General features: G+C 43.9%; 1 protein-coding gene across 2 annotated transcripts; it reads right to left on the bottom strand.

The window, feature by feature from the left end:
* Positions 1-5,798: 5,798 nt before the first annotated feature.
* Positions 5,799-23,926, bottom strand: tmem102 (transmembrane protein 102). 2 transcript variants are annotated; one of them, XM_024404792.2, is made up of 6 exons: positions 23,873-23,926; positions 22,604-22,818; positions 10,285-10,469; positions 9,884-10,078; positions 9,393-9,776; positions 5,799-8,786 (listed from the first exon to the last, which is right to left on the bottom strand). In XM_024404792.2, the coding sequence occupies exons 2-6, from the start codon at positions 22,803-22,805 to the stop codon at positions 8,181-8,183; spliced, it is 1,572 nt and encodes a 523-aa protein (XP_024260560.1). In that variant the 5' UTR covers positions 22,806-22,818; positions 23,873-23,926; the 3' UTR covers positions 5,799-8,180. The 2 variants fall into 2 exon arrangements, with proteins under 2 accessions (XP_024260560.1, XP_024260559.1); XM_024404791.2 differs by lacking the exon at positions 23,873-23,926 and adding an exon at positions 23,618-23,866.
* Positions 23,927-24,848: the final 922 nt, after the last annotated feature.

The raw sequence follows: 24,848 nt of genomic DNA, 5'->3' as shown, positions 1-24,848 counted from the left end.
TGAAGAAATTTGGCTTGTCACCAAAAGCACTCAACTTCTACAGATGCACAATCGAGAGCATCCTGGCGGGCTGTATCACCGCTTGGTACGGCAACTGCTCTCCAGAGGGTAGTGAGGTCTGCACAACGCATCACCGGGGGCAAACTACCTGCCCTCCAGGACACCTACACCACCCGATGTTACAGGAAGGCCATAAAGATCATCAAGGACATCAACCACCCGAGCCACTGCCTGTTCACCCCGCTATCATCCAGAAGGCGAGGTCAGTACAGGTGCATCAAAGCTGGGACCGAGAGACTGAAAAACAGCTTCTATCTCAAGGCCAGACTGTTAAACAGCCACCACTAACATTGAGTGGCTGCTGCCAACACACTGACACTGACTCAAATCCAGCCACTTTAATAATGGGAATTGATGGGAAATGTAAATATATCACTAGCCACTTTAAACAATGCTACCTTATACAATGTTACTTACCCTACATTATTCATCTCATATGCATACATATATACTGTACTCTATCAGACTGCATCCTTATGTAATACATGTATTACTAGCCACTTTAACTATGCCACTTTGTTTACATACTCATCTCATATGTATATACTGTACTCGATACCATCTACTGTATCTTGCCAGTAGATGCTCCTACTGCTCCTAATGCTCCTACTCCTATGCTCCCAGTAGATGCTCCTCTGTACCATCACTCATTCATATATCCTTATGTACATATTCTTTATCCCCTTACACTGTGTATAAGACAGTAGTTTTGGAATTGTTAGATTACTTGTTGGTTATTACTGCATTGTCGGAACTAGAAGCACAAGCATTTCGCTACACTCGCATTAACATCTGCTAACCATGTGTATGTAACATAAAATTTGATTAGATTTGATTTGATACAAGTAGACACATCTGATCCTATTCAGTTAGCGGTGTTGTGATAATGACTAGTGTATAGGCAATTATACCTAGAGTGCAGTGAATATCCTGAGCGTTCAGTCACTAGTGTGTCTCGGTCACAGCAGCCCAGCATACTGGCAGATGTTAGGGAGAGAACAGAACTCCCTCCCTCCTTCCTCTTCTCTCTGCCTTCCCCTCCCCCGCTCCCTTTCTGCAGGACTGTCTGTTTAGGTAGGGCACCAGAGTGTTCTTAAAACATGTCTTCATAGTACATACAACATCCAAGGGATCTAGGATTGTCTGCATCCCTCATCGCCACTGCTCTTCAGTGACCCAGAAGGGCAGAGTCATACATAACCCCGTCCTCTGCCGTCTCATCCCCAGCCTCAGCCAGGCCAGAGTGGCTGAGCCAGGCCAGAGTGGCTGAGCCAGGCCAGAGTGGCTGAGCCAGGCCAGAGTGGCTGAGCCAGACCAGTGACTGATATAGAGCCAGGGTGATGTAACTGGCAGTGAGGTCAGTCCTGAGTTCACTGGCAGGATGTCCTGTGCCAGATGTGTCACACATACCTAGAAGTTCTTGGCCTAGTAATCTTCTGAATATACCAGCAGGATTGCTGCAGTGTTAGTCAGGGTGTGTATATATATATATATATGGGCCACAGACACACACCCCCTCTCCTCAGTAACCTCTCCTGATGTTCTTATCTCACACAGTGTGACTATCTGGAGACGAGCGGCGCTGGACAGAGTACATGGTGCTGGAGGCAGAAGTGCTGTCTCCTAGCGCCCTCTGTTGGAACTGCACTGCATCCCAGACAGAAAGGGGAGCTCCACTCCAAACCGGAGGATTTTTACACATTTTATCCAAAAGCTACTTAATATACATTATAGAGCATATTGTTGGTGTCCTGGAAAAACCTTTTCAGGATTTTTTCTCTTTTCTTCAAGTCCACCGCCATGTATTAATGGAAGTTCACAAGGTGTATCGAATGACGCGTTTACTCCTAGGAGTTAGAAAACTCAACATTCAGGGGGATGACTACTTTCAATTTGAGAGACTTTTTTTCCCCTGGACTGCTACAAAATGTAGCCCATGAATAGATCAAAAGTACAAACATTGATGTTGCTTGAACCAATGCAGCCATCAGAACATTAACATTCCTCTAGCACTGTCCCAGATCTGTTCATGCCAACCTAACATGCTGACCAACCTGCCCCATCGCGTGTGCTGCAAAATAAATGGACAAATACATGGTATTCAATCATTTGCACCCACACTGCTCGGGAGCATCAACGAGCGTCTGCGTAGCCAGGAGCCAAAATAGGAATTTATTCACTTTTTGTGATGCTTGACACACTGCAAGTCCTTCTTCTCGCATCTCCTCATTGGACTTTAGGAGCATATACCCACGTAGGTGATTGAAAGATTAACTGAGGTCCCCACTCCAGTTGGTGGTGGTAACGCACCTTAAAGTTGGTTGCCAACCACCATATAAAGTCCAAAGAAGTCTGAAGGAGAGATTACTAGAAACAAAACGCAGTTTACCCTTTAATCTGTGCATTAATTGTCAGAGGGCATTGTTATTTTACCTGAAATGCACAACCCAATGTTTATATCCCAGGACAAATTAGCTAGCAACAGCAAGCTAGCTAGCTAAATTGACAAATGTTTAATGCTTTTCGACCGGTCCTCAGATTAATATATTTGCTTGAGTTAGTTTTGATTTTTCAACCAAAATCAACATGCAGTCTGGTCAGCATGTTAAGAGTTGGCTATACAGCACAGACAGACTACAGTCTACAAGGAAGTTGTACAGACCCATAGTGATCAAGATGTAGATTTATTTCATGCTACAGCAGTACCATCACTGATCATCATTCAACACAACCCAGAGAAAATAAATACAGCAAAACATTCATGATAAAGTTCATTTGCACTTGATGAAGGAAGAGGAAGTAGTCAACTTTTAAATGGCAAATATTTCCAGATATGGGGTGGAGTCATTGATGATATTGCAGCTCTTTTATATGGTAATTCAGTCAGGATTTACATGGAAAACTTTTTTTTCCCAACTATATTTTAATTGAGTGAGTCAGGGAGGTAAAATTGGTTTACATTCATTATTTGTTAAGTTTCAATCAAAAACAATTATCAGTAGTTTAAGCACAAAATAATAACATTTAGTAGTTTTAGCAGTACAATTACCTCATATTGCTGTCAACAGCTCTTTCTTCAGCAGATAGTCCATTAGAAGTTAGATTGGGTACACGATTGCATAGCACTGCTGCGGTTAACTTTTGATCTTGACATTCGGCACCAGTATCAAAATTGTGTACGTTTCCATTTATCACAGATAGGCTAAAGCATCATACTAATGTGTATGCCTACTAACTAGGCAGTGAGATACACCTGACATTGCATATTTCAAACGCTGGCACTGAATTTAAAACTTCAGGGGAGCATTCAGGAAGTCTGTCAATGTTCTAACAACTTCGCTACAACGTTGAACTGTGGCGCGTTTAAAACTTAGGGAAGCATTCAGGAAGGAAAAACATGACAAAAGGAAGTCTCAACAACCCTGACAACTTTCATAAATGCTCAAGGCAACGTTCATGAACATTATTACAACGTCAGGCTGTCGAAAACTACCACCTTGAAAGTGCTAGGACCACCCACCCACACACAAATACTTCTATATTATACCTCTTAATTTATTTTTTAATACATTTTTTGGATTGTGCTTATTTTGTTATATTGCTAGGTATTACTGCACTGTCGGAGCTAGAAACAAGCATTTCGCTACACCTGCAAATCTGTGTACACGACCAATACACTTCATTTGATTACTTTGCAGTTTACATACCCGCACTCAACTCTATCCTCGGGGTGTTCATCCTTCTGTATTGTCAGCAACACTACATTCTTTGGTTTGTCAAGGTGTCCTTTTGATTCATACACTCACCTGTACCAAGGCTATAAAGAACAGAAGTACCCACACAATTCACCAGTAGTTCCTAATTCACTCCACTAACAGAAGCTATTCAAAAACAGTATCAATACTGATATAGTAGTACTGTACCCAATATATGCAGTACCAATAAAGTAGTGATTCTATCACATTCCAGAGAATATAGAATATCAAATCACAAAGAAAAGTTTTCAAAGACCTGTAGCATTCACAAGGCCGTAGGGCCAGACGGATTACCAGGACGTGCACTCCGAGCATGCGCTCACCAACTGGCAAGTGTATTCACTAACATTTTCAACCTGTCCCTCACTGAGTCGGTAATACCAACATGTTTTAAGCAGACCACCCAAGTCCCTGTGCCCAAGAACACGAAGGTAACCTTCCTAAATGACTACCAACCCATAGCACTCACGTCTGTAGCCATCAAGTGCTTTGAAAGGCTGGTCATATGTCTCACATCAACAGTATCCTCCCAGATACCGCCCCAACAGATCCACAGATGACGCAATCTGTTGCACTCCACACTGCCCTTTCCCACCTGGACAAAAGGAACACCTACATGAGAATGCTAGTCATTGACTACAGCTCAGCATTCAACACCATAGTACCCTCAAAGCTCATCACTAAGCTAAGGACTCTGGGACTAAACACCTCACTCTGCAACTGAATCCTGGACTTCCTGACGGGCCTCCCCCAGGTGGTAAGGGTAGGCAACACCACATCTGCCATGCTGATCCTCCACACGATAAAGCCTATTCCCCCTCATGAGACTGAAAAGATTTGGCATGGGTCCTCAAAAAGTTCTACAGTTGCACCACCGAGAGCATCCTGACTGTTTGCATCACTGCCCGGTATGGCGACGGCTCGCCCTCCGATCGCAAGGCACTAGAGGGTAGTGCGTACGGCCCAGTACATTACTGGGGCCAAGCTTCCTGCCATCCAGGAACTCTATACCAGGCGGTGTGTCAATGGCCCTAAAAATGTTCAAAGACTCCAGCCACCCTAGTCATCGACTGTTCTCTCTGCTACCACACGGCAAGCGGTACCAGGGAGCCAAGTCTACTATTTGCATTCTCCCTCCACCCTGTTTTACACTGCTGCTACTCTCTGGTTATTATCTATGTATAGTCACTAACTCTACCTACATACATATTACCTCGACTAATCGGTGCCCCCGCACATAGTATGGACCGGTACCCCCTGTATACAGCCTCGCTACTGTTATTTTACTGCTGCTCTTTAATTATTTGTTCATTTTATTTCTGACTTATCTATTTTTTACCTAAGACTTATATTTCTTAAAACTGCTTTGTTGTAAGGTTACACCTGTTGAACTCGGCGCATGTTATTTGATTTAGTGTTCCGATGATGCTCGAGTGATGTCCACCATGACGTTCCACTAATGATATTCAACAAGCACCTCTGATACTCTGTGCGTCTTAAATGGCACCCTATTCAGTGCACTACTTTTGACCGGGGACCATGGGGCAGAAGTGCACTATATAGGGAATTGGGTGCCATTTTGGATACACCCTCAGTCTAAGCTAATGCCGATTAGAGCCAATCTGATGATAGAAAGGTGTATTCAGGAGAAGTGATTTCCACTCATTGGATGGGAAGTTATAAAAGGAAAACGAGGGGAGAGAGACGCAGCTATATAATGAGAAAGCGAGACAGATATATAACGAGACAGACAAGCAGCTGTCCCAGTTCCCAGCAGCCCCATCCTTTACCACTAATCTGTACAAAGGGCCAGAGGCTGGCCCATCTCCCCATCCAACACATCTGGGTGGACAAGATAAGGCCCCCCAAGTCTCTTACACAGAGAGAGAGGAGGGCACAAGGGGATGTGGAAAGAAGGCTAGCACATTGGGTGTTTGTGTCCTGCTGTGCATTTGTTCCTGTTCCATCTCTCTGGATCTCTAACTCTCTCTCCATCAGCACATTTAAAGAGCTTGATCAGTGGTCCGATCACACACAGCTTATTAAAACAGGCAAACCAAGCAGAAGAGCGAGAGAGGGACCATTACAAAACCAGTCAAGTTTCCTCCAATTAAAATCTGAGACAAGACAAAAAGCTTTTCCTCTGAGTTTCAACCACAAACCATGAAAACCTCCCCATCTTCATACACACACACACACACACACACACACACACGTGGAACAAAGAAAATAGCCCTTACACAAGCCTCATACAGATGACATGATGTAGCCTAGCCAAGCCATGGCAGTGCTTTCATTTCGTAACATGAAGATGAGAATACAATCGAGCAGTGTGCCAACCGTTTCAGTAGCCAACACTACCTCTCCTCCTTTCCGGACCAACCTGCCTCCATTATAGGTAGTTTGTTAATATCATACAACATTTAATGACCACATCCCACCATTAAAGCCCCAATGTAAACTGTACCATGGTACACATTTTCAAAAAGGGACTGTAAGAAAATAACTGAATTAAAGTTTATAGCCCCTGTGATATTACCCTTATTTGATGATAAACTGCTGCTTCAAGCTTTCATGGGACAAAGGGAAAGGAGGATAACTAGTCAGTTGTACAACTGAACGTCTTCAACTGAAAGTGGGTCTTGCGCATTTAACCCAACCCCTCTGAATCGAGGCAAATTGATGAGGTGACCGCTGAGGGGCATGTTGGTCTGGAAGGTAAAGGTGGGGAATATGAAGGTTAAAGACTAAATCCACCCAAAACCACTAATTGGCATAATTTACAGTGTTAAATGACACTGTGAGATCAATATTTCTGGTGAACAAATGTTTCATTTTGTCGTTATAATAAGGTTGGTAGCAACATGTGGAAATCTGTTGCAGCTCAGATCGACAACCAAACCCACAATGCAATGCTCCCTCTATGGCCTGGCTGGCTGGCTAGCTTGGTCGGTAGCTAGACACAACACCACCAAAGACAATATCAGCATGTGAAGTAGCGAGTTGGCTGTAAAAATCACCTAAACTGCACTATGAATTTAGGAGTATACAATCTCACCATGTTCAACCTGCAGATCAATGTACCTCACAGAGAGGAGTCTGACATGTGCAATGGCACCATACAATGCACTCTGGACTGAAGAAGCAGACAAATAGGAGAAATGTGGTGGACCCTCTTATAAGAAATTCCGAGGTAGGAATATTGCAAAAATATGATCATTGGCTAATTTGAGAGAAAATAACCTCCCGCGACATGACATCAAGCCAGTATTGAAATGTGACATGCATGATAGACGTTTTCGCGATGGAAAAGTCGTATTCAAATTAACTTCCAGTGTAGTGAGAGAGCCTTTATTTTGGCCTGCTTGAACTGCAATAGCTCAGATAAACATGAAATTACCCCGGGAAGAGAGATCGATGGAGGGGAACCATAACCCTCCCAGAGAGAGTCTGGAGTCACATAGTAAGTGTTGAAACAGAAGGACAACCCTGGGTTATACCATTCAAGATCGATGGAGGGGAACCATAACCCTCCCAGAGAGAGTCTGGAGTCACATAGTAAGTGTTGAAACAGAAGGACAACCCTGGGTTATACCATTCAAGATCGATGGAGGGGAACCATAACCCTCCCAGAGAGAGTCTGGAGTCACATAGAAAAACAATGAACAACGTTAAAAATACCTGAGAGAGAGGGGGAAAGAGAGAGAAAAGAAGTATGAGAACGAGAGAGGGGCAGAGAGCAAACAGAAAAAGGGATAAAACGTATCGAAAGAAAATACTATTTGTTCAAAGACATTGCCCCACACCAAATTACATTCATAGTTGAAAAAAAAAAAAAAAAGGGAGAATCCTGATACTATCACCCACTTTGATTGGGCAGGGGGAATAGTTTCTCATTAGTGTGGAGAGAGGAGAAATCCTTTGGGTAAGCCATGCCATTGAATGGGAGCAGCAGCAGACTTCATTCTAAAGGGGTTCTTTATTCTAAAAAAAAAAAAAAAAAACACCGTTACGGCAAGCTCATAAAAGAGCAGCAGTCTCCGTGGTAACTCAACGAGCATTTTTCCTTTGGTGAGGTCTCTTTATGACATCACTCACTGCTAAATGGATAGAAGAGTGTTGGTTTCTCTAGCCTAGGGCTCTCTAGGGTCAGCCTCCTGCTCCTGGGAGTGTGCAAAGGTGTTTTTGGTAGTGTCATAGTTCAGCAGCGTCGTTAGCATCATTGTCGTTAGCCTCCAGGAGGGGGTGGGATAGGAGAGCAGTGAGGCTCTGTAGTGTTTTGACTCTCGAGCCATCCTAGTTGACTCGCCGTTTTACATGTGTTTTGAAGAGAGTGTGTGCCGATAGCACACCATTACTCTCAGGTCAGTAGAACTTGTCATCGATGCGGAAGTGCGGCCTTGTGACATCATCGGGGTTGAGAAAAACAGAAATCGACTTCCCGGGGTTCTCGGTCACCAGCTGCTGCAGCCTGGCAGCCAGTTTGTCGTCCGAGGGCGAGATGATGCCGCTGGCCGGGTAACCTTGCCTGGGCGACCCTCCGTGCCCGTTGGTAGCGCTCGCTGCTTCCCTCTTCAGCTGGCTCGCCTGTCTGGCCTGGTCCAGGGCCGCCCGTAGGTGCTCGGTCGGGTCAGACCGGACATGGGCCAGCTTCCGGGCCACCAGCAGGGCTTGGCTGTCCGACAGGTGCTCCAGCATGTTGCACTGGGGCAGAAAGTAGTTGGGGCAGTTCTTACCCAGGATGCAATGGGCCAGATCATCCAGGAGGCCCAGGAGGAGGCGGGCGGGGGTTTCTGGGTCAGGCGAGGAGAGGTAGGCGGGCGGTAGGCGGTCACAGGCCCAGAAGAGGAGGGTGCGAAGGTGGTAGGGGCTGAGGCCAGTGCGGGGGCGAGCCAGGAGGCGGGAGAGGACAGCCTTGGCAGCCTGGAAGGCCTGGGCCATGGGGTACGGAATGCACTTCTTCAGCTGCACCTGGAGACAGACATGACAGGAGACAATGATATGGCAGCCAGGTCACTTTATTAATCCCACGAGGGGTAATCAGATGTCACCAGCAAGAAGCAAACAGCATTAACAGACGGTACACATGCATGCCCCAGAGACACAGCATGGATCGATGTTATACCGAGTCATTTTTGATGGTACTTGAAGACCGTTAAGAACCTTACTACTTTCATATTTAAAAAGTTCAAAATGTTCCACCGGTAAGTGAACTTGTACTTTCGCTCAGTTTTATTTAACAGTAAAGTCAGTGGTGCACAAAGTAAACACCAGAATAGGACGGACTTCGGCAACAACTAAGAGTATGACACAGAAGGCTAAAACTTTTATCATGTTGTAGCAGCATGAAGCACACCCGTGCACATACTCTGGGTGAGTGCATCGAGAAAATCTGCAATTCTTTTGGCTGCTTGTGGCAATTACATACCGCTGAGTTTCAGTTGAACAAATTAGGCTAGCTAGCCATTGTTGTCCAGCAGAAATCCCATGCCCAATCTAACTAACTATACAGCTATTCAAAAGAAGAAGCTACCCGATGGTTAACTAGCCAACTACAACGTGCAGCTAGCTACCCACCTCGCTGCGTGAGAAGGCCAGCCTCCACTCCCGGTCGGGCCTCCCCCCCAGCGGAGCCGGGCAGGGCAGCAGGTAGAACCCAGAGATAGCCTCCTCCTCTGTGATCTTCCCGTCCCAGAAGTGATTGGCCGTCAGCCAGCCCTGGGCCACGGCGGGCCAGCCCCGGAAGGACACCACTGGCAGCAGGTCATAGAGCACCCGGCTGGAGCCCGCCTGGAGGATGAGGGTGGTCAGGGGCCCGTTGCGTTCCAGCCTCTCTGGGACGGGGATGCCTCTCTTGGGGGAACGCCTCAGCTCGTCCACCGCCTCACCCACCACTCCCCAGAACCAGTCAGCCACCAGCGCCGGGGACATGTAGCAGCCATCCAGAGACTGGTGGGGCGACTAGAATCAAATACAAATTAAACTTCATTAAAACCAATGCAACACATCTTACAGTAAAATACAAAACTAAAAGCGCTAAAAGAGAAGAACATTAGAAAACGCATTACGTAGAGGGAGGGGGGGACGGCACCAGAGGCTTTGTGACCCATTTCCCTTTTCTCTTCCTCATCATCATCGTCGGGGGGTGAGTCTGTCTCCTCCTGGCAGCAGATCCTCCATCTTGCCTGGGTGTTGGGGTCGCAGAGCCGCAGGGAGAGCCAGGAGTGGCAGGGGGGCGACTGGCGCATGTCCAGGGTGACCGGCTGGTTGACATTAGAAGAAATAATACTTCATTACACTTTTTCCTGAGAAAACACTAGTATTTGTTTTGCATCAAACTTCATATGACACTAGATAAAAAGGTTTTAAAAAGGGCACAGTAAAAACGTCACATACATCACAACTTAATATCAATAAGATACATACAAAACAAATTAAACGTTTCCCATTCCATCCGTACTGCACCAACCTGGTTGCGATCATGGAGCTTGAGGGCGGGCACCAGGAGGGTGAAGTCCAGGTCGAAATCGGCCCCCTTGGCGTAGTCCCCCAGCTCCTCTGGGTTGAGGTCCAGAACCCCCTCCCTGGCACCCCCAGACAGGAGCAGGTACTCATTGGCCACCGGGAGACGCTGGTCCACCTTCTGTACAAGGCCTGGAGGAAGAAAACACACAAAGAATGAGCATAATATGAAATTCTAAAAGCAGACCTTGAGCAGTTCTTCTTGGTCAGAAGCAAATTCAATGCATACATTCATGAAGTATTCATGAAAAAGCGCAGTAGTGATACTGACAAAAGTATGTGTGAACCATTTCAGGAAGCTACGCGTATGTCGCACGTCACTACTTCACAGGAGAGCCATTTGAATGTACATTTATTATTTTACTATCCAAATGCGTAAAAAAAAAAAAAGAAATGAATTCTGGAACATGTAAACTTTCATGTGCTTTAACAACGCTGAGCCATTGTTGCTCCTAAATGTTTCCACGTCACAATAACAGCTCTTACAGTTAACCGGGGCAGCTGTAGCAGGGCAAAAATTTGACAAACCTGCTTGTTGGAAAGGTGGCATCCTATGACGGTGCCACAGAGCTCTTCAGTAAGGCCATTCAACTGGCAATGTTTGTCTATGGAGATTGCATGGCGGTGTGCTCAATTTTATACACCTGCCAGCAATGGTTGTGGCTGAAATCCACTCATTTGAAGGGGTGTCCACATACACTACATATACAAAAGTATGTACAAGGGTGAACATGAGTGGGGTAAACACCTACACAATGAAACAAGTACATTTGACTCATTTCAGGAAACTAGGTGTCTGTCGCACGTCACTACTTCACAGGAGAGGGATTTTAATGTAAACATCAATTTTTTTTGATCAAAATGCAAAATTTTGGGCCAGAAATGCCTTCTGAAACATGTCAACTTTCATGTGCCTTAAACGTGTAAGCCACCTGTGAATACAATTGTTAACCTGTCTGGGAACGGGGTTCCGCTAGCAGAACCCCTCGCCAACTGCCAGTGAAATTGCAGGGCGCCAAATTCAAAACAACAGAAATCTCATAATTCAAATTTCTCAAACATACAAGTATGAGGCACCATTTTTTCACATTTTTGTCCAACCACTTCCTGGTTGGAATTTCTCAGGTTTTCACCTGCCATATGAGTTCTATTATACTCACAGACATCATTCAAACAGTTTTAGAAACTTCAGAGTGTTTTATATCCAATACTAATAATATGCATATATTAGCATCTGGGACTGAGTAGCAGGCAGTTTACTCTGGGCACGCTTTTCATCCAAAAGTGAAAATGCTGCCCCCTAGCCCAAATAGGTTAAATTACAAGCCCAGCTGATTTAGCCACGGAAAAAGTCAGGAACCTTCCCTTTGCCATGATTGGCTGAGATAATGGATGGTCTAGACATGCCGACAGATGAGTTTGGATTGGTCTGTCACGTAGCATGCCTCTGTCCATAACATGAGCTGCTTAGTAGGTGTAGATAATCCTTGCTACCGCAGATTTTTGGAAATGTATGGACAACTGCAAAAGTGTTGCTACTGCTCTCAACAACATTGCTGGCCTGAATTTACCAAGTGCTATCGACAAAAGATCGTGGGAAAAAGTTGGACTACTTTCTGGAGGACGATCGTGTCATGCTGACCCTCTCTGACTCTGAAAATGAATCAGACGATAAGGAAATACCTGATTTAGGTAAGAACATTTTTCATTGAACCAGACATTGTGGAGTCTTCTGATGACAGTGATGGGGAATAAACGGTTATGGTTCATTAGCTAGCTAGGTAACATTTGCATTGCTAATTATAGCCTTTGAACCTAGTTGGTTAGCTTTAGCTACCTGCAGATTCATACTTCAGCATTTCATGAATGGTGGCTAGCTATGACAATCAGTTTGTATTGCTAGTAATGTATGAGCTGAGATTATTGTTTAGCTAACTTGCATGTCTAAACAAAAACAAAATCCACTTTGCCAGATGATTACATGACCCATCAAGTTAGCCAGGGAGTGATTACGATGGTCATAGCTAGTCATATCAAAAATATAACAACTTGTAACCATTTCACTGAACCTTTCACACAGTCTATCCTGTGCATGTGACAAATAAAACGTAGATTTGACCAGAGACAGTAATGTGAAGAACATGACCTGCACCAACGTCGGATTACGATATAGGCCAAGATAGTGTATTTTTTACTACTACTCGCCACTTTTAGTCTTGAAATCTTTGGTTGTTTACTGCACTACCGTACTCTGTTCAGCACATGGCCTCACATGTGAATCCTTAAAGAGACGGGAGGGGCTAAAGCTTACTAGGGTGTGAATCCGGCTGAATGGGTGTGAACAAAGAGGTGTAAAAACTGAACCAAAACTTTTTCAAGGGCCATTTCTCAAAAGTGGGGTTACAAGTTGATCAACTTGCAAAGCTGAATTACTTTCCCTTTGCTCCTCAACAGCAGTGTATGATATACCATTTTGTAGCCGAGTCTGTAGTTTTATCCAATGTAGAATAAAAAATGGAATGTTGCTACATAAGACTGAACATAGTTGCTGGGTCATATGAGGTCTACACAGCTCCCTTCGTGACTGCGGCTGGTAGCCTAGTGGTTAGAGTGTTGGGCCAGTAACCGAAAGGTTGCTGGATAGAATCCCGAGCTCAGAACAAGGCAGTTAACCTATAACTGGATAGGAAATACTCTGAAGTTTCTAAAAACTGTTTTTAATCATGTCTGAGTATAATAGAACTTATTTAACTGGCGAAACCCCGAGGACAAACCATTCAGATATATATTTATATATTTTTTTGAGGTCACTCTTTTCAATGAGTTTTCATTGGGAATCCAGATTTCTAAGGGACCTTCTTGCAGTTCATATCGCTTAGACTGGATGTCAATAGTCTTTAGAAATTGGTTGAGGTTATTCCTTTGTGTAATGAAGTACGGCCAGAAAGCTAGCTACAGTTTGTTTTCCTCCTGTATTGAACACAGATCATCCTGTCTTCAATTTCATTGATTATTTACATTAAAAAAAATACCTAAAGTTGTATTACAAAAGTAGTTTGAAATGTTTTGGCAAAGTTTACAGGTAACTTTTGACATATTTTGTAGTCACGTTGCGCAAGTTGGAACCGGTGTTTTTCTGGATCAAACGCGCCAAATAAATGGACATTTTGGCCAACCCTGGCTTTCCACTCCAAGAGGGAGTCTTTACTGAATACAGCCAGACTGACTGTGCAAACTGCTTAGACAGAGGGGGAAAGGAGTGGGAGACTAGGAGAGAAAAAAAACATGTAGCTTCATTTTCATCAAATGAGAACAGAAGTGCCACGCTATCATTTGGCAAGCAACCACGCAAGTAAATAAGATAACAATGAAAAGGCAAGTTTTTCAGGGGGCAAAAAACAATGAATGCATGGCCATCCTATTTCTAATGTTTTTCATAGAATATATGTAGCCAGCTACATTTCCTAAAAGTTTTCCTTGAAGTTAATCTGGCATTTTACAGGACAAAGTCTGCTACACTGAGAAAAGTAGTGGATGGGCCAATGTCATCCCAGGCACACCCATGGCTCGCCCCTGCCCAGTCATGTGAAATCCATAGATTGGGGCCTAATGAATTTATTTTAATTGACCGATTTCGTCATGAACTGTAATGCCGTAAAATGTTTGCATTTATATTTTTGTTCAGTATAAGTCAGACATAAAAATGGTACAATATTTAACGCCACACTACTAGCAGCATTCTATCATCTAGCTTCTGGGAAACAATTTCCCCACCCATCACAACCAAAAACTCTATAGAGTTTATGAAGAATACTGCAGCCAATCAAGTACTTAGCTGTGTTCTCAACTATGGTAGCTCTAAATCCAGGCTGTTTTTTACTACAGAGTGTGTATTACTGACAGAAAAGGACATAATGAGCGCAGAGAAAGAGAGAGGGGAAGAAAGAGCGTACAGAGCACCAAGCAATAATCAGATAGATTTGATTTCTCTGTCAGTTCCCCTCCCCCCAAAAAATTTGAGAAGCCAAGTACAGCGGAGGTCGAGAAAATATCTTACAGACAGGCAAAGGGCAGAGTTGGCGAGCAGGAACTTCCTCTGATTTGTTCTCTCTACAGTTGATCAATTGGGTCAAATGGGGAGCAGAGATGTTTGTCTCATCTCTCCAATAGCTAGTGTGGTGCTCAGAGAGGAGAGGGAAAAAAAGAGAGATGGGGAAGGAACGAAAGAGGGAAAGAGCGAAAGAGAACGATGGGGAAGGAGACAGATTCTCTCTCTCCACTAATGAGGCCCTGGATGTTAGTCTGTTTGACCCAGAGGAGATGTGAGGCTGTTCCAGAGAACACAATCTACATTCTAATCCCATGGGCCACTTACTGTCTCCTTTGCGCATACAGAAACACAGGCAAACCATGACGTACATGGAAACAAGTCTACAAAGGTTGTGGCCAACAGTTTGGTTACATCATTTTAGGTGAGGTCCAAAAAAGCTTTGGAGCTTGGATGAGAAACTCTATAGTAAGGACCACACTAGCCTAGTTTTCAAAACTAAAAGCCCCTCTGTGTTTGTGGAGTACTAATATTAATGAATCCAGTTGTCATTTAAAACAGCCTCAGTGTGATGCACCCAGCTAACTGGGAGGTCACACACACACACACACACACACACACACACACACCAGGTAACTGGGAGGTCAATCATAGCGGATCTCATTTCCATAGAGCCAGTCTGGGAACTGTGACGATTAGCACTGGAGAGCTGCCCAAGATTGCTGTCTCACACACAAAATGTCACACTGACAAACCCATAACGGACAGTGCAGAGTGATGAAAACCTTTGAATCACCATTCAAAGTGTGTTGCCATGTTCAGATTCACAGTAGCGTGGCCTATATGGTGCTACAGTATAAACATAGTAATGTCATTCCGGGGGAGAGGGGGATGTAGAGCAAAAGAGAGAGGAGGATGTAGAGCAAAAGAGAGAGGAGGATGTAGAGCAAAAGAGAGAGGAGGATGTAGAGCAAAAGAGAGGAGGATGTAGAGCAAAAGAGAGGAGGATGTAGAGCAAAAGAGAGGAGGATGTAGAGCAAAAGAGAGGAGGATGTAGAGCAAAAGAGAGGAGGATGTAGAGCAAAAGAGAGGAGGATGTAGAGCAAAAGAGAGGAGAGGGGGATGCAGGGTAGTAAAAGACAAAGGGTAAGAGTAGCTGTGTAAATACATCGACACCCAATGGAAAAGTTGGGATGCCGGACAGTAGGCCTTAGCTTTAAAAATAATTCAAAGACAGGCCAAACCATCCAATAAATCGTGAAACACAGATCCTGCCAACAGAGAGCGTTTCACGAATTCAATTACCATGGAGCGCTTTCTCTCTGCTTTACACTCATTTGCTCTTTTAAAGAGCAAACAATTAGCCCCAGAAAGGCATTATCAGCCATCTAAAGAGAATGTGCTTTCAGACAGAGATGGATTAACACACACGTAGTTGTCAGTCATAGGTGGGTTCTGCTGTGTGTGTGTGTTGCTCCCTGCCAACTCCCATGTTTATGAATTCTCATCAAGCTTTTAAAATAGGCCTCGCTCATTCTTTAAATAAAACAGAATTAGAATTTGTTCCCATTTTATCCGATTGGGTGCAATGTCTGGGATTGTCAGAGCGACGAGAAACCCCTCTTTTGAAGCTGAAGAGGGTCAAAGGCTATCTAACACTGGGCAGCATAACCAAGGTTATTGAAAGGTGTGCATGTGTGATCCATAGAGTTCTGTAGTGCAGAGTTTAATAGAGCGATGGGTCGTGTTCAGGGACAGATCAGATTGGGCTATTAAAAATCTGAACACAATATGTCCCTTTGGGTTTTCACACATGGCAAATGTCAAATTGCTTTTCATGTAATGTACATTAAAAGTGATTCACTAAATGGAGGGAGAGATAGACCAGAGAAAGAGAGCCCAGAGGGAGAGAGTAATGTACATTTAGCTGTAGCAGTTCAACCATACGACGGCACTCGCATGGTTAATTATCAGTTAGTCTTCAGTTAATGAGCTGTAACCTTCCTGCTGCCCATACGACCCTACACCAGAGGGACAGGGTCATATGGATAGAGTCACTACACACACACAGAGCAGTTCAAAGACGGGAGACTTGATGTGCGTTAGCGAACGTAGGAGGAGATGCAGTCAGAACAACGATGGTGCTAGCGGAGCTGCTATGACAGTGAGTGACTAAGGCTAGTTGAAAATCAATTCCATCCCGACTCCCCCCAGACCCAACTCATCAGAACGCCCCCACCCCATGATCCAACTAGCAATTTAGACCAGTCCCATGTACATTACGCACAACAGAAAAAAATAGCAGCCCATAGATGGATGCACTCTTGGGTAAATAAATTAAACAAGCTCTAGTAAAAATATTTTTGGGGGTGTGGATTGTACTGTAGTATATGGACTGGAATTAGACACCACTTTCAAACCATGAAGCTGGGAGAGAACGCGCAGATAGTTCATTGATTTGTGCAGGACATGCAGCCTACAAAGTTACAATTACAGGATAGTTCATTTCAACTGATATTAAATTATAATAGGGCCCATTTAAATAATTAATAGGTTGACTCTCTTGCTCTCATAACATGGGACTAGAATAAGATCAAAAGAGTTCTCTTCACGAGAGCTTAATGTTTATGGGTCTGAATAAATAACTGTCTGCTCTACGCGTCGTTCATTCTCGCTTTCTAACTGCACAAGTATTTTACATTCAGCTAAAACATTTAAAAAAGAGCAAGCTTGCAACGCTCTTCGAACAGTATATTAGTACCTTTTTTTTTTAAATTAAGTCTAAAATGTTCAAGCTATTATAGCTTTTCCTGGGACTGCACAATAGGAGAGCAGGGGTGTATATTCTTAACGCGTCAGAGAACAGTAAGACAACGACTAGATGAGTTAGAAGCGCATGCATAGTAACCCATCATACATTAGCTAAACACAAGGTTAATATGGCATTGAATGTATTACCTGCGCAATGCATAGTTCCATATCTTTTTAAAAAACAGAGCATATACATACAGGCTAAATTTACATATCACAGTGCAAGAAAAAAAAAGGTAGATTATGAAATGACAGGTGCGCTCACAGTCAGAGCACGCAGTTTGAAAATCTCCCCAAAAAGACAACGCAATGAAGAACGGTATTGTCGCTTTTGAGTGAGTACAACACTAGTCTATAGTGTGAAATACAGTGAACCGGTCTTCTAAATAAACGCTCAAAAGATCTGCGTTTTGAATGCATGTTTCATTCAAACTGCATCTAGCCGAGGCCCGATTAGGCAACCATTTGGATCAGTGATGAGTCTACACTTGACAGTTAACAAGGCCCAGAAATGCTATTTGAATGGAGTGCGCACCGGTTTAATTAAAACAATGATATTACTGTGTAGCCTGCCTAGAGGCTACGCAGGAGCAAATTTATTGGTCACAAAAAAAGTAATCAACTGATAAGATGATACATGAATAGTGAACTGCACTCCATACCGAGATGCACCGTGTCCCCACGTGAGACCAACAATATTCTTTGGGAACACTCCCACGCTCTGTAGTGATTTGCTCATGTCAAACGAGGCCTAACCGACCTTTCAGATTCTCTGGGAGAACTTCAACCAAAAGCCTGCGACACATGCGCCGAATTTTCATTCCCATATAAGCGACGGTACTGAACTCTTTCAAGGCGGCTTCATCTGAATTCACCTCAAGGGCTCCAGCGGGAGCTGCTGTGTGTCTGCCGGCTGCCAGAGCTACAGTGGACCGTAGGTATTTACAGCGACATTCCTCAAAACGTATGCAAGTGGGAGCGACACCCTGAGAACAGAAGTTATAAAATACAGACCAACTTGGGCGCATTCAACACAACCATTACACAACCGATCATTACCAGAACACAGGCTGAATGACAGTAGTTGCTACAGCCTAGCCCGTAGCCATGAAAACAATAACTCAACATTCAGGTCACATTCTGACTGAGTGATTGGGTGGGCATTACTGACAGAAAAACATGCTAGAAATCTTTAATCAATCTAGCTAGTTTGATTTTTGTGAAAAGTTACATTATCAAATATTATTCCATATGAAATAGATTATGACATTGAAAACCACTGTCAGAGGGACGAGCCGAAACGCAGACCACAAAAAACAAGCTCTGCGGGAAGAAACAAAACCGCTTGTTTGGGCGTTTTTTTTTTTTTTTAGTCTTTCAGCCTCAACTCTGTGGGTCTGGACTTCTTAAGAGACAACGGCTGACTTGTGTCCCGTTCTTAGTTTTCGTGTCGGCTGAACGTGAAATGGAGCTCCCCTCCTGTTTCCAACCCTCTGGCCTTCTTTGTGTTTGAATTAAACCGACGTCAAAGCCGTATAAAAAGGGTTCCCGAGTGACGCAGCGGTCTAAGACACTGCATCTCAGTGCAAGACACTGCAGTACCTGGTTCGAATCCAGGCGGCATCACATCCGGCCGTGATCGGGAGTCCAATAGGGTGGTGCACAATTGGCCCAGCGTTCCCCAGATTTGACTGGGGTAGGCCATCATTGTAAATAAGAATTTGTTCTTAACTGACTTGCCTAGTTAAATAAAGGTTAAATGTAAAAAATAAAACATAGGCTTGTTTAAATGAGCTCTGTGGGGAAGGCGAGGTCAGCCGTAGTCAGAGACACATGGAAAAAGAGAATGTGCAAATCTGCATTTGCACTGTTCAAGTAAATCTGTTGTCACATGTTATTTTTTATTTTTTTCATCTATGGATTTTGATTGACATACATTTTAAAGTTTAGAATCTGTAGAATTTGTCCTGTTGGTGAACCTTCGCCCCAGTCGGAGGTCCTGAGCAGGTTTTCATCAAGGATCTCTGTACTTTTCTCCATTCATCTTTCCCTCAATCCTGATTAGTCTCCCAGTCCATGCCGCTGAAAAACAGAAAAACATCCCCACAGCATGATATTGCCACCACCATGCTTCAGGTTTCCTCCAGACGTGACACTTGGCATTCAAGCCCAAGTGTTCAATCTTGGTTTCATCAGACTAGAGAATCGTGTTTCTCATGGTCTGAGAATCCTTTAGGTGCCTTTTGGCAAACTACAAGCAGACTGTCATGAGCCTTTTACTGAGGAGTGGCTTCTGTCTGGACACTACCATAAAGGCCTGATTAGTGGAGTGCTGCAGAGATGGTTGTCCTTCTGGAAGTTTCTCCCATCCCCACAGGAACTCTAGAGCTTTGTCAGAGGGACCATAGGCTTCTTGGTCACCTCTCTACCCCGATTGCTCAGTTTGGCCAGGCAGCCAGCTCTAGGAAGAGTCTTGGTGATTCCAAACTTCTTCCATATAAGAATGATGGAGGCCACTGTGTTCTTGAGGACCTTCAATGCTGCAGAAATTATTTGGTACCCTTCCCCAGATCTGTGTCTTGACACAATCCTGTCTCGGAGCTCAAGGGACAATTCCTTCGACCTCGTGGCTTGGTTTTTACTCTGACATGCACTGTCAACTGTGGGACCTTATATAGACAGGCGTTTGCCTTTCCAAATCATGTCCAATCAATTGAATTTACCACAGGTGGACTCCAAATCAAGTTGAGGAAACATCTCTAGGATGATCAATGGAAACAGAATGCACCGGAGTTCAATTTCGAAAAGGGTCTGAATACGTATGTAATTCACGTCCGTTTTTATTGTTTTTTAGATTTCCCCCCAAAAATGTAAAGAACGGTTTTCGCTTTGTCATTTTGGGGTATTGTGTGTAGATTGATGAGGAAAAACACATTTAAATCCATTTTAGAATAAGACTAACTTAACAAAATGTGGGAAAAGTCAAGGGGTCTAAATACTTTCCGAATGCACTGCATCTCTACCTTAAACTGGCAGATTAAGGGGATTTATTTATTTATACTAATTAGATTTCACATCAACCTGAGGGGGTTTAAGCTACACCTCTACAATAATAAGATATATTATCTAACCGTAAATAAGCTCAAATCACTTGTGGTATACAGACATGCTGTTAGACCAAGAATAAACCAGCCTTTGGTCATTATTCTACATTCCCACGACCCATTTAGTCCTGTGGGAATTCTAGAGCCATGTTTCCACAGGCATGCTATAGGCCAGCCTAACACTGTTTACTGAAGAGCTACCGGGTAAATAAGTGGCTTTTCCTTCCTTGGATCTGTCAAACTGTGGATCTGTTTCACTGTGTGGTGCAATGCATCGCCTCCTCTCTTCTCCCTCTCTGTCAGCACTGAATTCCCGGTGGGGAGCCTCCTGCTTCTCAAACTAGGCTAGAGAGAACTTTTACAAAGACCCAACTAGAAAAGAAAGTCAAACACACACACACGCGGGCTAACATGCACACAGATACAGACACGTAGGCTACATTTACACAGGCAGCCTAATTCTGATCTTGTCACTAATTGGTATTTAGCCTAATCAGATCAGCTCAGAAAAATACGTGATTTATAAATATTTTTTTACCAGTGGGAAAAAAAAGAGCTGAATTGGGCTGCCTGTGTAAACACAGCCATAGAGATGCACACACACAGACACCACTGCAAATGTTCCATATAAAGAGCTCTAGTAGTTGGGGAGATGTTTCCTTTCAACTGCCTGGGCTCCCTCTTCAAGGTTCTTCAAAAACACAGTGTCACAGTGCTACTCGCTAATGCACACACCGTGCATTTACAAGTCATCTTAAATCCTACACTCACACCATATCTTTTCCCGGTCAAGGTGCAAATTTATATTCTTTTTAAATGGCAAACGGTTGGAAATTAAAGAGCAGTCAGCCTGACTGACAACGGAGACAGCGACAGAAAGTGGATGAGTTAATTAATACAAAAAAATAGGGGAGAGGCAGGAAAAGAGGGGCAGGGGGAGTCAATCGGGATAGAGGGTTAAGTGTGTGAGTGAGTGCAAAATGGTCGAGAGAGACCTATCTCACAGATGAGGGAGGACGGGAAGCCATGAGGCTGGTTTTTAATTCAACAGTAATTAAAAAGTGTTAATGACAAACATTGTATTAACATTCCTTACACATGCTTCTCAGTCACCAGGCTTAATAGGATGATAATAGGCACAGATGACTGTTTGGGGGGGGGGTTCTCAGGCATGTACAAATTGAGAGAGTGAAGAGAGAAAGAGGGAGGAGAGAGAGTGAGTAGAATGAGAGTGGAGAGGGGAGAAAGAGATGAGGAGAGCAAAGAGGAAGAGAAGAGAGAGCTAGAGAGTGTGGCGAGAGCAGAAAAGAGGACGCTAGGCTATCTAGTGCAGAAGTTGAGAGGCAGAGAGATACAGGAGGGTTGGCAGTAAACTAATCCAATATTTGACCGGATTAGAAGAAGGGGCTGTTATGATATTTTAGTGCAAACAATACTCACTGCCAACCATGGCTCCTATACACAGCTATAGTTACAGGGGGAGTGGACTTAGTGCTAGTTAGCTTGTTTGTATTGTGCTTCCCACTCAAACTGCACATGATCAACAAACAGGCACAATAAGGAGGGGGGTAAGCAAAACAGAAAGAGAGAAAGAGAGATGGATAGAGTAGTAAAACAGAAGAAAGTGAAATAGAGGAGAGGATATGCGGCTCAAGACGGAGGGATCCCGGCCAAAAGGGGCTTCGGTTCCAGTTGCACTGGGACAAGCAGAGAGGAGAGGAGAGAGCGTAGGAGCAGGCAAAGGCAGAGCTTGAGGAACAGAGGGAGAGGGAATAGTGCCACCTATTGGACAACGAACCTCACTTCACCTGGCTGATAAGCATATTAGGACCTTGATCCATGACACAGAAAATAAACACAGCTGAGCCACCACCTTTCCTCTATCTGTACTTATCCACAACCACATTACTCACTATACGTTTTTATCAAGCACACAATAGGCCTCGGTCAAAGTCTTATATACTGTATATGGCATTAATGGACCCGGTATAAGGAATGTTCTTATGCACGACGCAAAGCAGAGTGCCTGGATACAGCCCTTAGCCGTGGTATATTGGCCATATATCACAAACCCCCGAGGTGCCTTATTGCTATTATAAACTGATTACCAACAACATTAGAGCAGTAAAAATAAATGTTGTGTCATACCCGTGGTATACGGTCTGCTATACCACAGCTGTCCGCCAATCAGCATTCAGGGTTCGAAGCACCCAGCTTATAATGCTGTCTATATCAGTAGTGAATCAAAAATGTATTAACCCAAATGTAATAGCATATATAAAATGCCTGTGGGTGAGTCTTACCCAGCATGTTGAAGATGAAGTCTTTGGCCGTGTGGACCTCGAGGGCAAGCTGGTCCCCGAAGTCCCCCTGCTCCAGGGTGACCAGCTCAGACACCTGGGCCGACAGCTGCTCCAGTGTGGCCCCCGACCGGAAGTCCACCTCAGAGGCCTTCTTCAACAGGGCCGGGGTCCGTGGGGCCACCGCACTCATCAGGGACTCCATGGTGAGTCACACCCTATGGAGGAGAGGGAGGGAGGAGGCAGACGGGTGTCAGGAATGTTTATCATGGAGGGGAGAGCACAGTTGTTTGCATATTGTGTGTGAGAGGCAAACAAAGTGGATTTAAAACTTTGTTATTACACTCTCAGTCCTAGCACTGACTACTGGCTAACTGGATTCATTGGAATTCTGAGGGCGTGACCAGCAGGAACTTGGAGGGTTGTGAACCATTGTTATGATTATGAATCACACACACATTGATTATTAGCTAATCATATCAACTATTTTACCTAGCTAGCTAACAAGTTAGACTAAGTGTCATTGTTTTGATCTGTTAATCCACAGTAAACGCAGACCTCAAATGAACATCAAAAGTAATATTAATCTCATACACTACGTATACAGTAGTCAAGCAGTGACAGCATGGGCGCTGTCCTCAACTAAGTCAATTAGCTAGCTAGTTAACTAACTGGCTAGCATGCTAATTAGCTGGCTAATTTATGAGTCTAACGTTAGCCAGTTATTTAGCTAGCAAGGAAGCAAGTTAACTGCAAATTAGCTTAACACAACAGCCATATTTGGATAACAGTTTAAACTTCCTAACTAGTTCAGATTATTCGGAGAGGACACCGGAGTCGATTTTCGATAATAAATTGGCTAGCTAGCCGGTTGGCGTGTTACCCACACAGGTGGGGATAAGTGCAACAACACAGCTGAGCTAGCAGCAAGCGAGACAGCGATTCCTTCACACACCGCAGCGTTGCATTATTTGACTACATAAATACACATTTGAACAAGCGCGCGCGCACACACACCCTTAGCACGCAGGTCTGGTGAAGTTTCTTTGCTATCTTCCAGGTTTACTGTTTCGGACTTTATATTGAAATCCGACTTCTTCTACCGTCATTTCCAACAGGTCCTCTGCGCCACCTTCCCCCTAGCAACACAGAACCCGGAAATCACGGCCCTCCACTGAGAATCTTGGGATTAGTAGTGTTTGTAAAATCGCCCCAAAACTACAACGCTTGATTTGAAGCCTATGATTACATTTGTGTCACCATGTAGCTTACTGCAGGGTTTCCCGATGCTCGGTCCTGAGGCCCCACCTGGGTGCACGTTTTGTTTTTTGTTTTTTTACACTAGCACTACACAGCTGATTAAAATAATCAAAGCTTGATGGATGAGTTGGTTATTTGAAACAGCTGTGTAGTGCTGGGGGATTGGGAAACCCTGGACTACTGTAACGTGGATCACTTGAGATAAGGACAGTGCAGCACAGCCCTGGTCAGAGATTTCATAGGGTGCTATGATTATCAAATCTGTTGGAGTCTAATGTGATTACAAATAAATCTAATACAATTAAAAATCAAGATTATTATTTCCCAATAGAACATGGTGGTTAACATGATTATGAAGCATTTGCATGCAATTAATAGGCCTATAATTTATAATTTACATGATCATTCCAATGTCAATACAGCAAATGCTCTGGCAAACCAACAACCAGCAAAATAAGCACAACAGAAACCTGAAAACACCATTCAACTTGGAACTGAGTGAGTAATGTTTACTCTGAAGCTACTTTTAAAGCCAAGCAGAAAAATACATTAAAATTATATATTTTACCTTATAAGGGCTGAATGCTAAATTAAGGCTACCAAGCTTGCTAGGACAGAACAGATCCGACTGCAACTTCAATTAGCACTTAGGTGTGAAGTGAGAGGTGTCAAAGCCCATTAGCCCAACAATGGCAGGAGAATTTCACAGCCTCCCCCACCCAAATGCAGAGGCCTGAAGCCCCCTCCCTCTGTGCAGACATCATTACAATATAGTACCCCCTGGATTCATCTCTATTTTGAACTGATATGCAGCCAGGACACTTCAGTTGTAAATTACCTCAATAAGAAAACAATATTGTTGCTTTGATCACATCAGAAAACATCCTCCTCGCAATCTCCAAAATACAACAGCCACAGGACTGTTGTCCAAACCTTGTTTGGATGTCATAAAGGACCATTCACTGAAACTGAAGAGATATAGCTAGCT

The sequence above is a fragment of the Oncorhynchus tshawytscha genome, linkage group LG10, assembly GCF_018296145.1.
Source record: "Oncorhynchus tshawytscha isolate Ot180627B linkage group LG10, Otsh_v2.0, whole genome shotgun sequence".
Lineage (NCBI taxonomy): Eukaryota > Metazoa > Chordata > Actinopteri > Salmoniformes > Salmonidae > Oncorhynchus > Oncorhynchus tshawytscha.
The sequence above is the reverse complement of the archived record's forward strand: the minus strand, read 5'-3'. Positions and strand labels throughout refer to the sequence as shown.